At 38.1% G+C, this 15811-nt stretch overlaps 1 protein-coding gene across 3 annotated transcripts in view; it reads right to left on the bottom strand.

Annotated features, from left to right (window-relative positions):
- Positions 1-15811, bottom strand: part of efl1 (elongation factor like GTPase 1) — a 70078-nt gene that overhangs the window by 22484 nt on the left and 31783 nt on the right. For all 3 annotated transcript variants that reach the window (XM_061043734.1, XM_061043727.1, XM_061043740.1), the window contains exons 16-17: positions 3380-3511; positions 2576-2723 (exon numbers count right to left, since the gene is read on the bottom strand). In XM_061043734.1, coding sequence (XP_060899717.1) covers positions 2576-2723; positions 3380-3511 — 280 coding nt within the window. The remainder of the gene's footprint in view (positions 1-2575; positions 2724-3379; positions 3512-15811) is intronic.

Raw genomic sequence — 15811 nt, 5'->3', positions numbered from 1 at the left:
CATAAAACAACTTCAAACTGAAAGAGCTATTACTACTTTAAAAAATCTAAATGAATATATTATAATAGATCCTATTGAAATTAACAGTGCATTCAAATATTATTATGAAAAACTATACAGCTCCAAGGTGATCTAGAATTACTGGGTCAAAATATATGTTTAAATAATCTCAATATTCCTGTTATTTATGAGGAAGAAAGGGTGACATTGGGGGAAAACATAATGTTAGAAGATATCTCTGTTGCAATAAAATGCATGAGCTCTGGGAAAGCCCCAGGACCAGATGGTCTACCCACCGATTTCTATAAGAAATTTGAATCTAAATTAAATACACCTCTTCTGGAAATGTATACTGAATCCTTTCGGGAAGGGATCCTTCCTCCATCCTTGAGAGGGGCTCTTTTGACACTCCTTCCTAAACCTGGAAAGCCAAGTGATAGATGTGAAAATCTGAGACCAATCTGAGGGTGGAGTGAGCGTACCTGTTTGAAATACTGAATCGCTTTGGGCTTGGAGAAATGTTTTGTAAATGGGTGGGTGAAACTTTTATATACAGAGCCTTATGCTGAGATAGTAACAGCAATTTGTCCAATCCAATTAAAATCTACAGAGGTTGTAGACAAGGTTGCCCGTTATCGCCTCACTTATTTACAATAGCAATCGAGCCTTTAGCAATTGTGGTGAGAAATCACACATTGATTTCAGGTATATGTGTAGGTCTATCTGAATATTGCATAGCTCTATATGCAGATGACGTGACCATTTTTCTAAAAAAAAAAATCAGGAAATCGGTCCCAGCCCTTATGGATGTTATTATAAGATTTGGAGAAATCTCCAGGTACAAAATTAATAAAAGTAAATCATCCATCTTATTGCTAAATTCAAAGGAAAAAGATAACCCACCCCCTTACATATATATCTTCAAAGTGGTTAACAGCTTCACCTACTTAGGTATAGAAATAACTCAAGTTAGAAGATGTTGTACAAGTTAATTGATCTCTGTGTGGAACTAGGTACAAAAATATTGGAAAGGGTGGGCCTACCTTCTCTCAGTATAGCCCAATTTGGGGAAATAATTATTTTGTACCAGGCAGGGCTGATGGTGGTTTCAAACTGTGGGCTGATAGGGGCGTGAGTCAAATGAAAGACATTTTTAATCCAGGTAATGGGAGCATTAAGACATTTGAGGAACTGGTAGCGAAGAATAATATCCCACGTCAACACGCAGTATCTCTTCTGGAAAAAGCTTTAATTAAAAACCCTTTTCAAAAAGGTATAATCTCAGAAGTATATGATGTGCTGATATCTGAGTCAGCAGAATCCTCAGAAAATAAACTGAAAGCATGGAAAGACGATCTACAAGAGGAAATCTCAACTGAAGAATGAGATAAGGCATGCAATAAAGCACAGACTCAAACAGCTAACACTTGTTTAAAACTGCTTCAATACAAATGGTGAATGAGAGTCTATATAACAAATTTAACCCCAACATCCCAGACCTATGTAACAGGTGTGGGGAGGACAAAGGTACATTTTACAATTGTGTATGGAAATGTCCAAAAATGTAAGAATTTTGGGATGAAGTCGGACGTGTTATGCAGGAGTTTTTATCATTTCAATTAGTTGTAGAACACAAGTTTTTTCTTCTTGGAATCTACCAAAAAGGACGTAATATGACCCGCAGAAAACGGGTCTTTGTAGACCTCTGCATATTGCAGGCTAAAAGAACAATAGCATTACCATGGAAGAACAGTGGTAGACCGAGTGTTACACGTTGGTTTAATGAAATGTCTCTGTGCTTGGCTTTGGAAAGAATAACATATACACTTAAAGAAAAACAAGAGTTATTTAACAATATCTGGGGCCTATATATTAATTTTCTTCGTGATAAAAATCTGTCATATTTTGAGTTAGGCTGGTAAAGAGTTGGCAATGTCTGTAATTGTGGTCGTTTTTGTAGAAACTGTTTTTGGCCAGAATATTTGTGATTAACTAAATCATCTATGGCAATGCACTCTCTTTGGTTATTTCTATTTAATACGGATAGTAATAATATTGCTAAATTTTTAACTAGTTTTTGTGTTTAATGTGTATGTGTATATATATATATTTTCCTTAGCATTCATTTAATTGTAATTGTGTGTCTTGAAAAAATGTTTAGAACTCAATAAACATATTGTTAAAAAATAAATAAATAATGAACAATTGTGTTAATTTATATAAATAATTAATTCATCCAAATTATGAATATTAATTTAATAACCAAATTTACCACATTATCAACATTATTGGTGCCCGCGTGTGTGGTCTTCCATAACTCCAACAGCTCAAGTGAAGTCACCAGTTATTGGTGTTAAAGTACGAGCCGGGTTGCAAGTCCTTTATAAGCGTCCTTGGTTCCCTTGAAATACGCTAAATAAATGTAATATATTATTATAATTTCTATTAATATTATTATCATATTGTAGGGTATCAAGTGAAGGTCCAAAGTTTTACCATTACAGCATACTCATCAAAAGAAGAAGTCGACAGAGATTCACAGGTTAATAAGAAGAAACGAAATATACACACTGACCGATCCCGGAGGTCATCAAGGCAGCGCTGGAGATGAACTTCACCAGCAGTGACCAGGACATGTTCTCCCGTTTCCTGGATCAGAACCTCAGCACAAGGATCTGCCTGGTTTAACAAGCGCATCCCACGCACCAGCTGTGGCATCTCACCTGACACACAAATAAATAAGATCTATTGCTTTATTTGCCTTAATAGCGTGCTGCAGTAACACATCATTTCCCTGTATGGGATCAATGAAGTACATCCATCTGTCCGTCTGTCTATCTATCTATCCATCTATGGCAGTAAGGGGAGAAGAAGGTGGAGAAGCCTGAATTATTTAAGAGTTCTCATGGATTTACTGGTCATGAGACCACAAAAGAATAGCGGCTGCAAGAAAAGAATATTTGTACATTTTGAGCCTTATTGACTTGAGTTCAAAAACAACAACTCAACAACTTGTACAAAGCCAATACAGCTCCAGTCTCTGCTCTGAATAACACAGGATCAGAGTAAACGAAGAAATGTTTTCTAACCAATAACCTTGTTAAAGTAACCCTGGCTCCTAGCAAGCTCAGTTAGCCATAGAGGTAAACAGATGACATCAGTGTTTTCCACACATATACGACACCTGGGAGGGCCGCCCAGGTAAACGTATGGCCACCGAGGTATATTTCAGAACTGTTGCTGCGTGAGAGCGGGAGAGACAGCGCACGTGATAGAGTGCAGGCGCGCTCTCTGGCTAATGCATTCAAGTGAAAATAAAGGTTTTAAAAACATGTCCAGTTAATGAACTAGAGTTGTGAGGTTGACTTCCAAGACCTACTAGGATGTTTGGGTTCAATGGCAACTCGAACAATGGGTGTGGCCTCAAAGTTGAGCGGAGTGAAGGGTGGACAGGCGGGGGAAGATGACAGGGTGGCAGACTTTAGGATGTACTCCTCCAGACCTCCAATACCTGATATGGAAATATAAGAGGAAAAACAGTTATGATTCTTCTGACATTAACCTAACTATCACATTTTTAACCTGTCTAGCAAGTAACAAAGCTTTTTACATTAACTTTCTTTCAGCTTACAAAAAACACATTTTTTGTTCAGAATTTAAAAATAACTTCAGTTACCCCTTAGTTTCTTAAGTATTATTAACCATAGAACAACTCAGTTTGGTGGTTTGAAATAGGGCTGTCAGTGCAAACATTAACCGCAATGCGATTATGGTCTGAAAGAAATGCATCCTTTTTTAAATTGCATTGATTTTATGACATTTTGTATAGCCACTGTATCCAGTTTCTAACCTGTAAACACTTAAATTCTTCATTCTTTATTGTCCCACCTGAATTTGTTTTAGAGTTCTGTAAATGACTGAACACTATTATTCTTAATTATGTCTGAAAGATAATTAATTCCACTTTTACTCAAACTGTCCCAGTTGAGTTCCCTATTTTGGATTTTTTATTGATGGATTAGTCCAGATCTGTGTTCTTTGGTATCCTACATGCACTGCTATGTATTACATTTTATTCCATGATTGGGCCACGCACGCACACACACACGCACGCACGCACGCACGCACGCACGATATTTTGTGAGATGAGTCAGACTTCTGTAGTGACTATCTTTAAAATGAAGGTCCTTCTGGCCCAATCGTAAGCTTGATTTTTTAAAGTTCCAAAAATCCCACACCCAAGGGGCGCTTTAATGGTGTACACAAGTGGTTATGGGCTTCTTTCTATGAACTCTTTTTTTCTCTTGCAGTGTACTTGTTGTTTTTATTGGGTCGAGCCACTTTGGGGAAAGAAAAGTGTCAAGTTACAGTGGAGCCAAAAATGTCCTGCGTCTGAAGGTTTGAATTAATGCATCATGCATAAAGACTAGATCAAAAACTATAACATGTATAAAGACAATGAAAATATGACAACAATATGTATGAATACATTTGGTAAATGGACTTGAGCTTGTATATTTATTTTCTAGTCTTCAGACTACTCAAAGCGCTTTTACTCCACATGTCACACCTACACATTCACACACTGATGGTAGAGGCTGCTGAGTAAAGAGTCCATCAGTATTAACTCATCCATTCATACACATTCACACACTGATGGTAGAGGCTGCTGAGTAAAGAGTCCATCAGTATTAACTCATCCATTCATACACATTCACACCCTGATGGTAGAGGCTGCTGAGTAAAGAGTCCATCAGAAGTAATTAATCCCATTCATACGGCAACAATGAAGCAGTGGGAGCAATTCGGGGGTTAAGTGTCTTGCCCAAGAACACATCGGACATGTGGCTGCAGGAGCTGGGGATTGAACCCTCGACCTTACGGTTGAGAGACAATGACTCCACCCACTGAACCACAGCCACCCATTTCGAAACTGCAACCACAATAGTCAAAAACGTGATAAAGACATCAAGAAGTGAACCCTAACCCCCCCCCCCGACGCCACCGCCCATGTATCAAGTCATTCTGTGGGAAACACTGTAAGACATGTTCTCTCCTCCTCTTGTAGTTTATAAATACAAATTAAATATTGTTCAAATGATGGGAGTGGTGCCTCATTGATAATTGAGCAGGTTATGAATAGACCCAAGGATACAGACTGAATAATTTTAATTTATATGAGACTCAGAGATTGAAAGATTATGAAATAAAAACAAGTAAGAGGCGGCATGGTTGCCTCTATGCAGCATCATTTAATTCAAAATCTAGAGGAGTTATAACTTTAATCCACCGTTCAGTACCTTTTCAAACTTCTAACGCAATTAAGGATTTATGAGGAAAGGACTGTTTTCTTGTTTTCTTGGATCTTCTTTTGAATTTTACAATAATCTAATAATAAATAATAAATATACCTTTAGAGCTGGTATGTTATATTTTTTATCTTAAAAAATGGTCATTGTAATCGAATAAACAGTTTATTATTGGACTTAGTGTTTTATACATCTTCTATTGGCCATTAAATGCATTTTTGATTAACGGGTTGAACTTTGTGCTGGCTTCACATACAACCAGGTAGCAGCAACAACAAATTATTGCAATAATTACACTTTTTATCATACTGAAAGAGCTGGTCCATCTTGTCTAAATCACTTGATGTAGATGATTTGTGGGAACTTGCAGTCAAGTCTGAATGTCTTCTAAGTGAGACTGTACTAGTTGTGATATTTTAAGTGTCGAACGATCTTTCTTGATGGGTGACGTGGATCCGCACTGTCAGTACAATATATGTAAATGAAGTCAACATACCCCATACCCCATACCAATATTACCATAAAATCCAGAATATAATTCACACCGGTATATAAGACTTTGTGTTCAGCAAAGTCTACAACATGCAGTTTCTGTGCAGCTGTGTCGTTCTTTTAGTTCCGTCTATTTTCACTTTGTGGAGTTTGCACTCCTACTAGCAACAGTACGGTAGTCGAGCTCTCAGCCTGCAGGAAAAGTTGTTAAGCACAGATCCCTACTTTAGCTTACGAGCTCTCTGCCCGACTCCGCTGGTCACTCTTTTTCTTTAATATAGGACTCTTTCAATCAAAAGAGCACTCGACAAGGTTTATTTACGGACTGTAAATACATGATCGTGAGGAAGAAAAGATGTGAAAAAGTAGCGCTGGTCTGTGTCGCTGTCTTTCCCAGCACAGCGTCCAATCAGCTTACAAATACACCATGAATGGGGATGCATTTTCGCATCAGGTTGTAGTGATAGTGGCTGCTGCACCAGCGGTAATGAAGGAGCTGGTCGCACCAGTGTATAGGCCGCTGCCACCTTTTAAGATGTAAAATAGGTATTAAAAGTGCGTCTTATACACCGGATTTTAGGATAGATCGGGTCTGTACCATCTCTAGCAATTAATATAGCTTTGAGCAAAATTCTTAGGGGTCTGTGCTGCTGTGCTCTGCAGCAAACTGCTGACAGTCAGTTGCCAAAGGGAGATACCAAACCACCATGCCCTTTTCCCCTGCAAGCACACGCTATTTAGGCCAGTTACTTTCTAACTTTAACCTGCTCAGAGCTGACCTACCTAAAGCCTGGTTCTGGAGATTTCCACCTCTAATCAGCATGAAGAGAAGTAATGTGTGTAACATTTTTAAATGTTAACCAAATAATGTTAAAATGTGCAGGATTGAGATGTGCAGATTTAAAACTATCAATTTGTTTTTGAACCTTTTCTTGTGAAGCTGTATCATTTTTTGTTGTCTGTTTTTGTTTTAATGGACTGAGAGAAAAAAGGCTTTCATTGTTCAAGCATTTGGAAGTCTGCTTGAGATCTATACTGAAACCAAAGGTTTGTTTTTTTTAACCTTGTCAAAGCTATGCAACAAGCATCAGGCACATAGCTTGCCAGCAAGTTTTTACTGTAAATTAACTTTTGCATTGATGTCAGAGAGACTAATTCAGTGCAGCTTGAAAAAACACAATATTTCATCATTATGAAAAACATTGATCAATCAATCTATCAATCTTTATTTGTATAGCGCCAATTCATAAGAAATGTTATCTCAAGACACTTTACCTATGAATCTTACAAGGCAGGTTTAAAAAAATAAATAAAAATGTTCCTGTAAAATCATTGTAACTATGTTCCCACACAGGGCTACACATTATTTTTCTCCAAAGCATAGTTTGCCTCATTACCACTATAACGCCTAAAACACTTGAACCATCAGACACAATCAGGGAACAGTCACAGTTCAAATAGTCAAACTGTTTCAAACAAAGCGGTTTTTCATCTTGTGACATAACTGAAACTTGTTTTCTCAAAGGTTTCAATCACACACCACTTAAATCCAGAGACTAAGTTTAACTGTATGACTGTATGTAGTCCTGGAACTTTTTACGGTAGAGTTTGGAGTGTGTGAGAGAGCCTCACTTACTCAACAATCAGGTCCATTAGCATTAGGTTAAATATTTGGATATTGTTTATTTGATATGTGATTATAAACTAAAGTTTGGATCCACTTTAGTTGATTAATACATATGCTCCATTGAGTATTTATTATTTAAATATTTGTTTCCTTTTTTTTGTCGCACATGAATGCCCCATGTTTCACCAGGTGTTGGCAATTTTGAATAAAAACCATCGTGGTCTTTGGGATGGGGTAGGTTGTGATGTTTGTTTTTTGGTATGTTGTTTTAAAAATGAGCCCAAAGTAAGAATAACTCTAAACTGACGCATGTTTTTTATAGAGTCAATGTACATTTTTAAGATTAAATTGAAGTAAAACTGAATTTCCCCTCACAGGATTAATAAAGGATAAATTATTATTATTATAAATTATTATAAGTGTGATGTTTCTCATATTTTGTATAGCCTAGATAGTCTATGTAATTGAAGCTTTGCTAGGAGAAATGTGGTTTTACTAAAGCCGTTCTCACATGCACTTCTGTAAATATCTAAATAATATTAGGAGGACTGCTCTGGATATTCTCCTGACCTGGCTGTTCAGATATACACCTCAGAGCAGTAGACTATCCCGGTCAGACGGGAGGGGGGTGGGGTACTCCTGAGGTAAATCGTTACATAAACAAAACAATGTGGAAGTCGCGGACGAAGCAACAGAGTTTTGCTATACAACTCTATAATGAGAATATTTGTCTTCATATCAATGCTATGTGTAGTTCCTCGGAATCACAATATCAATAACACAGAAAACAAAATGCTGCCGTTTAATTACATGTACTGAGATCTAAGCGTCATCGTGCAAACAGTCAATACACTGACTCCAGTCACAGGATGTAAACGGCACCCCCCTTTCCCACTGGCTCGAGGTGAATTCTCCAGATAATATTCTGCAGCGCACATCAGCCCAATCGAACTTGGGGTCTGGTAGGAGACACTCCGGGTAAAGTCAGAGTGAAAAATTTGGCTGTTTGCATTCAAACATACAGCTACTTCTGGAAATATCAATTTTCAGGAGTTTTCTGCAAGTGTGAAAGCCCTTCATGACAGTACAAGAAATATCTAAAGCCGCTGTTCAGTCCTTACAACTGCCGTCAGTCAGCTTGGAAACCCTTTCATGTGTGAGTTTATCTTGTTTTTGTTTTTTTTATCTTTTTCATTTATTTTGACAATAAGTAAAGCAAAACTCTAAGAGAAGTCCCTCGACCCCTGTGATTTTCTTGTGGTTCTTTAAATCTCCAATAACTGCTGGTAACATCCTAATTATCAGGGTTTTGAAATCCATGCCTGCACGACGTGACACAGAGTTCTGAATAAATCCCACCTTCATTCCTCACTCCACATTTAGCTTCTTTTAGTTATCTTGGACTTAATAAAATGAGGCATCCGTTTAAACCTACAGTCTATGGTTTAAACACCCAATTCATGTTGGGTTTCTGTGAATATTATAAGAAGTACAGTCTAGATCTGCTCTTTATGATTGTTGTCCTGAGATAATAACAGTTTTCTGAATTGAAGCTATACAAATAAAAAATGTTTTGATTGATTTAGCTATCATTCCTATTTCTTCTGATGAAGGATTCCTTTACACCTTGTAACAGTTTTGCCTCCTTTTTCCAAGCTTTCTCTAAAAGCCACCACAAATACTAATGAACATGATCTCATCTTACAAGTCTGATGAGCTCTTCTCCAGATGTCTCTATCAAATGCCAATCTTGGAAATCCCAGTCCACCTTCCTCCACTGGAGCAAATCAATTATTTTTATTAAAAGATGGTTTCTTGCCCATCCATAGGAGGCTACTAATGGCTCTGTTTAATATAGAAAGGAGAGGGGGAAACTCCAGAGGTGGAATATTTGTTATAAAATTAACCTGGGGTACTTTAATCATCTGAAAGAGAAACAGACAAGAGACAAGCTCATCAACAGACAGCGCTGTGCTATCTCTCAGCTATAAATAGAAACCAATAAACATCTATCCAGTTCATCTTTAGCAGAATTAAAATAACAGTGTTGGGAAAAATGGATGTACTGGTTAACATAATCCACACTGTTTTTGCACTTTAAGAGCAGCTTGCTTTAGGCACGTGTGTCAATTAAAAAAACAAGTCAGCAGGTGAACAAAAGCTGCCACGGTATCATAAATGTCAGAGAAATATCTTTAAAGAGGATATATTATCCCTCTTCTCCACCTTTTCAAACAGTCCTCCTGTGGTCTAAATGAAACATCTGTGCTGTGCTTTGGTCAAAATATAACATGAATCAAGCACCAGAGGAGGTTTGTGACCCTGTATAAACCAGCTCTCTCAGAACGCTCCGTTTTGGTGTGTGTCTCTTTAAATGAAATGAGCCCCCCCCTGAGTTTTCCCCTTAGACATCACTCCTCTGTAGCTAGCGAGAATAAAAATGGCGGACTTTTGAAAAGTTTTGTTCTAGGCTGGGGGAGGGGAATTTTTTTTTACCAGAATCCCACTGTGACTTCACAAGGAGAGCACATTTGAAACGGAGCATTTTTCTCTTTGCTCTAAGACTTATGCAGACCACAAACAAAGGACTGGATGGATTTATATATGCCCCCCTTTAAAAGAAGCCAATAAAATATGGAAAAGGAAAGACTTGTCATTTCTAACAGCGAGCGAGCGTCAACAATAGCCTAATTCTATTGTTTCCTATTGGAGTGTGCTAACTGCCCCGACGCCCCGTTTCTATTCTCCTCTCTTATCGTTTTATTTGGTCAAGTCAGGGGGGTGTTGGGGTCTTCAAGCTGGTTTGGTCGAATCAGGGGGGTATTAGGGTCCTCTCTCTCCGTGGCTCCTGAGAGTCACATCTAAATGTCTGTTCAAACATAATGTTGGTTGAGAAGTCTGTTTTCCCTTTTCACGGCTTATGTTATGTGTTTTAAGGGATAAGGTGGCTTGTGGTTGAGGGTGAGTGCCCGGTCCGACGGCCCTTTGTGGGCTGGTTGGGTGACTGATCCTTCCTTTTGTTTTAATCAGCCTACCTTTTGTTGTTCCTGGGTTAAAATAATGATTTAACCATGTTTGTTAATACTTTTTGATTGTCAAAACAAACCTTTTCTTAATATGATTTAACCTGACTGGGTGTTTTATGTTCAACTCCCTGTAAAACGAGTCTTTAATTTAGGGGTCGTAAAATCATGCTAGTGGGCATATAGTCTGACTTTGAACAAAAAGGCACACGGGCCAAATGAGTGGTTAACGGTAAACTCTTTGAAAGAATCAGATACTACTAATCACTTCAGGTTTAACGAAAGCAATGTATGTAAGTTTGTTTCATTTTTATGTTTTATTGTGCTTTTTTTTTATAGAATTAGCTACAATTAAACTCCTTATCCCTCAAAAATGTGTTTCCAAGAATCTTAAGGCACAGGGCGCCATGGGAATGAGTCCTAAAACCTGGAAGTAAGTTAGCATTTGAGCGCCATGGGGTCTATCGTCTAAAAGTCAACGGGAAACGTGCATTTGCCACAGAGCTTATTTTCTGCAATGATCCAAAATCCAATGCAAAAATCCCATAGGCCAATTTTCAACAGACCCCATGGTGATGCTACTTCTGGGTTGGTCTACAAAAATCCATCATTTGGCTTGTTCTCTATTGTCGCTTGCAAAAAGCAAGATTCACTGCTTTGCCTTTTTGTACAAAATATAAAATAAGAAGAAAGCAGCACTTTATTTACTGTCCCTTTTGGTCTGAATATGTTCTCTTAACTTGAGAAAAACAAGCACGCAATGTGCAGGATGCGGACAAAGAGTTATCGCATCATATATGTACCATAGAGCATTCAACTGCTCAACAGCTCTGGTAATACCATCTGAATTTGGCACTCTGCTCTTGAACTTGCCACTTAAAATTCCTTAAATGTAATCATGTGATGCTTTAATTAAATATTTTCCAAAAAAAAGTTCACTCATGTCTAAACTGATAAATACATGTATAATAACAACCTTGTTGGTGTTCACAAACTTTGCTTAAGCTGTAAAATGATGCACTCTCCTGTATATCCTGAGTTTGGTGTTAGGGTACAATGGGTTCATGTTTCTCTTAACTAAACATTCCGCCATTATTCAAAAGGAGGTTGATGTCAGCTAAGTGCTTGGCTTACTTGTTTTTGAGCACCCTCTATTACATCACAAAAGCTACTTCCCAATCCATACAATATTGGTTGCTGCTGCTTTGAACCTTTATGTATAGCCATTTAGTGCCATCTAGTGGTATCTTCCAGTGTGACACTGTGGTAAAAAGTCATGATACTAACCAAAAAATCCTTTAGTCATGTTTTCATTTTTGAAAACATTTAAAAGCTGAATCAATAGTTTTTAGGCCTTTTTTTGTAAAAAAAACAACTTATTTTTATAATATTTCCTTCCCTGCTTGATTAAAATAAAAGATTAAATAATAGCTTAATGATAGGTCATCATAACTAACCAACCTGTGGCTTGATAAATTAAGTATTTCATTTGCCTAGAGTAGAAATGAGCTAATAAATGATAGTTGTTGCAGACTGGATTTTGGAGCTGAAGTGTCAGAGTGCCAGTACATGATGGGAGAGCTTCACTCCTGAGGCAGCTAACAGAAATAAAAAGGACAAGGCAACAAAATACAACACACAAAGCAGCTGTTCCTCCTTTGTCTGTTCAACTTCTGTGTGTGGTTTGAGGGTGCAAGCTTTCAGTTATTATTTTCCAAAAGGGATGGAGTAGAGGGTACCGCCCTTGACCCCCTGACTTAGTTACAGAAGCATACACACACACACTCACACAGTATCAAACGCACATAATCATTTATTAATTTCTTTATTAATCCCTGAGTGAAATTCTGTCTGGTCTACACTCCAAGAGACCTGCTTCTCACACACATAGGCCCGAAATACAAACATGAACAAACAGGGCCTTTGGACATGCAGTAGGGCTGCTACACACTGCTATGCAATGTGCGCCAAAAAAACGGAAATGGCGTGCGCACAAAATGATTCAGATTTATAAAACCGTTCGTACGCACACCTGCACGCAATGTTCCCTTTATAAATCACGATCCACCTGGAAATGTGCGCACGTAGTTTAGTCCCATGTTCCGCCCTCTACACGCCCACAATCAACCATAAAAGGTAAATGCAAAGCAGCTCGTGAATGAAAATGCATACAAACGAGGGGGCGGAGCTAAGGTTTCCAGCGCTGGATCCCGGAAGTTTAGACAAAGAAACTTTCTGACCCAGAAACGGAGGAGTTTGTGAATGAAGTGAAGGATAAAATGGACATATGGATAGTTTACTGCAGCAGGAGGATCACAAACTGAAGTCTGAGAATGACACCACGTCGCTGCTGCATTCACCCTGTCCTCCTACAGCGCCAAAACATCCAGCGTTCATCATTACACACGAGTATATCTACAATGTTTACATGTTTACAGGACCCACACTGACTTCTTCATATTGTCAGAGTGCTCATGTCAGTCAGCAGGCTCCCTCACTCTATCATATTAGTAATCAAAGGTTTGATCAACGAACAAAAACGTTGATTGTTGGTCACATTTTTTCTGTGGTAAACTCCGTCTGCTCTGTGACTCATTATGAGGATATGTATGCCTAATGATCCTGTCACAGATGCCCTGACTTAATGTCCACACTTGAATTATTTACAGAATAAATACATGCAGCTTATGAAGACATGCTGAGTAACGAGAAGGCGAAATGTGTGAAGCCACCGCCGTGTCTCTGTGCGTCTTGACGCAGGCATCTTTATTAAAACTAAAAACCAAACTTGATGATAAATGCACGATATTGAAAGATATTAATGAAAACTGGAGGCTCTATGGTCTCTGTGTTAGTCTAATGTTTAACTCTACATCAGTGATTACATTAGTGTACAAGTCCGGTCCTCTGAGGTCCGTCCGGGATAATGAAGGCGAGACGGCGCTGATGAAATATGTATGGGGCGGACTTTTATTTTTATTTTATGTTTATATATTGTCATAATGAAAGTGACTTATTGGAAACAGCTCACTACATGCGTGATTATAGCCTAAATAAAACCATCAGTTTGAATGATTATGATGATGTGGATCTGTCAGTAAATTTTGATATTTAGTGAAATAAAATGTGACATCAAGATGTATCTGCAGGCTTTAATTCACCACTTCGCCGTCTGTGTCGCCAATTTCCCATGCCTCCAAAATGAACGTACGCCTGGGTCACAGTTTGCTTACCGGTGCGCACATTTTACCGTCAGGTTTGTTTTTATAGATCACAGCTACCAGACCAACTTCCATATAATGAGCCGTATCATTCGTGTGACCCTTTGTCAACAGGACAGTGTGGTGATGTGTCCAACATCAAATTCTTATTAAAATGCATGCGTGTTTGTATGAACAAATATGGAAGTGTTTAGTTTATTCACGTTTGCTCCTGCTCTACAACTTAAACTGCAAAGGTAGAACTGTTGGCTCTGTTCGCCCTGTCTGCTTTATTGAGGATTTAAAAATAGGGCAACCCCAAAATCATGATGAAAAACACTGCAAATTAAAATGTAATCGATGAGGGAGAAAGGTAGGGTTAAGATCTATCTTGCATTTCTCTTTTTAATTATTCATTCAAAGACAACTGATAAGCCACTGTGACATCACCTATTGGTTCGTGATGTCGGAGTTGTGGCCACTCAGTATTAGCTGATTCCATTCATATGCATTCAAACAAATTGAGGTTCAGTGTTTTGCCCAAGGACACCGACATGTAGACTACAGGAGTTGGGAACAAATCACCAGCCATCCTGTCGAAAGAAAACCAAGTGAACCATTGAGCTTCAGCCACCCATCAAAGCAAGTAAGAGTAGGGACATCTTTCCCTCTCTGATTTCAAACAATTAAAGCCCCCTAAGGTTTACAGCAATTATACCTTGGCTTCACTTTATAACCAAAGACTACTCCACTACTTTTATAAAGTTGATGGATTAATACCATAAAAAAGTGACACACAATAAATTCCTTTAACAAACAACTTAAGCTTCATTATGCTTATTTCCATGAGTGACAATTTTCAAATACAAAATAGCATTTTATGACAAATTAGAACTCCAAGTCAAGTAAACTGAGAATGTTGGATATAAGCCATACACTTCACAACCAACCTATGCAGGCCACTCCCAAAATCCATTAACAGCCTATTTATGAGCTGACAATTGAAAGTGAATAAGGAGCTGAGGGTTCATGATGCTACTCAAGGGCAGATCATCTTATCGATGTTTTTTCCATACTGACTGCTGTCTCTGCATTCATAGCCTAATGCAACACTACTTCATAATTCATGACATGTCATGTTTCATTGGAGGATATTGCTAAGACTAAAACTCTGCTCAAAGTGCATTGGAATGGGTTAACAATCACCACCTCACTTACACACATTTTATAGGGCACAACTGTATCTCCGTTATGTTTATGTTTGATAGTTTTGAAAGTACCAAAGCAGATATTATATCATATTTTCAACCCAAAGCTGCCATGGGCAAAAGAAAGAGCAATGGTGGTGAAGTGGGATAGAGGAAGTGAAGAGAGAAATTGCGCCACTGAAAACAAAGCTGTGAAGCAGAGCAAGAAGACAATGTTTTCAGATGTTTTTCACAGTGGTTAAACTCTAAAAAACGTATAAACACAATCCATCTCGGTACAAACGTGCATGCAGGAGCTGGGTTTTGTTTGTTTGCAGCTGAAGTTGCGCTGCATCCTGCGAGGGTCTCTCAATAACACCTGAAGCTCCCAGAGACACAATACATACCGTTAGAATTTGTAGTCCTGCAAATACCAACGCTTTTTAAAGTCCTTTTAATGTCTCAAAATGATTCACAAGATCATTGGTCTTTTGCAGACAGACAAAGCGCTAAGGAGAGAGACAACATTGTGACCTGTTACTCCTGAGTTGCAGACTTTTTGACAGGAAGCTTCACACCACTGTACAATAACTGACACCCATAAAATGTCCTAAATAGTAAGAAAAGTAGGGGAAAAAAACAGAGGGCACTCAATCTGCATATACAAACACCAACCCCCTCCTACTAGATTATGAATGATGATTAAGAGGGATTATTAAGTACTGCACATTCTTTTTTAGAAAAATCTTACTTATTATGGTTTATCAAAGTATGTAATACATGACTTTCTCTGTGACAGCACTGTCTGCAGGGTGGTTTAGAAGTTTCTTATTTTGTTGTGATGTGGTATCACAACAGGTATAGATATCGTTTTTTTTTTTTTACTAGTATCACATCAAAGTTTTAAATTATCTTTGAAAATCTAGGACACATTTTAAAAGTGAGGTTTGCAGGATGGAAACACATCTTGGAT

This window comes from Labrus mixtus, chromosome 1, assembly GCF_963584025.1.
Source record: "Labrus mixtus chromosome 1, fLabMix1.1, whole genome shotgun sequence".
Taxonomy (NCBI): domain Eukaryota; kingdom Metazoa; phylum Chordata; class Actinopteri; order Labriformes; family Labridae; genus Labrus; species Labrus mixtus.
This window is presented reverse-complemented; position numbering and strand designations above follow the sequence as displayed.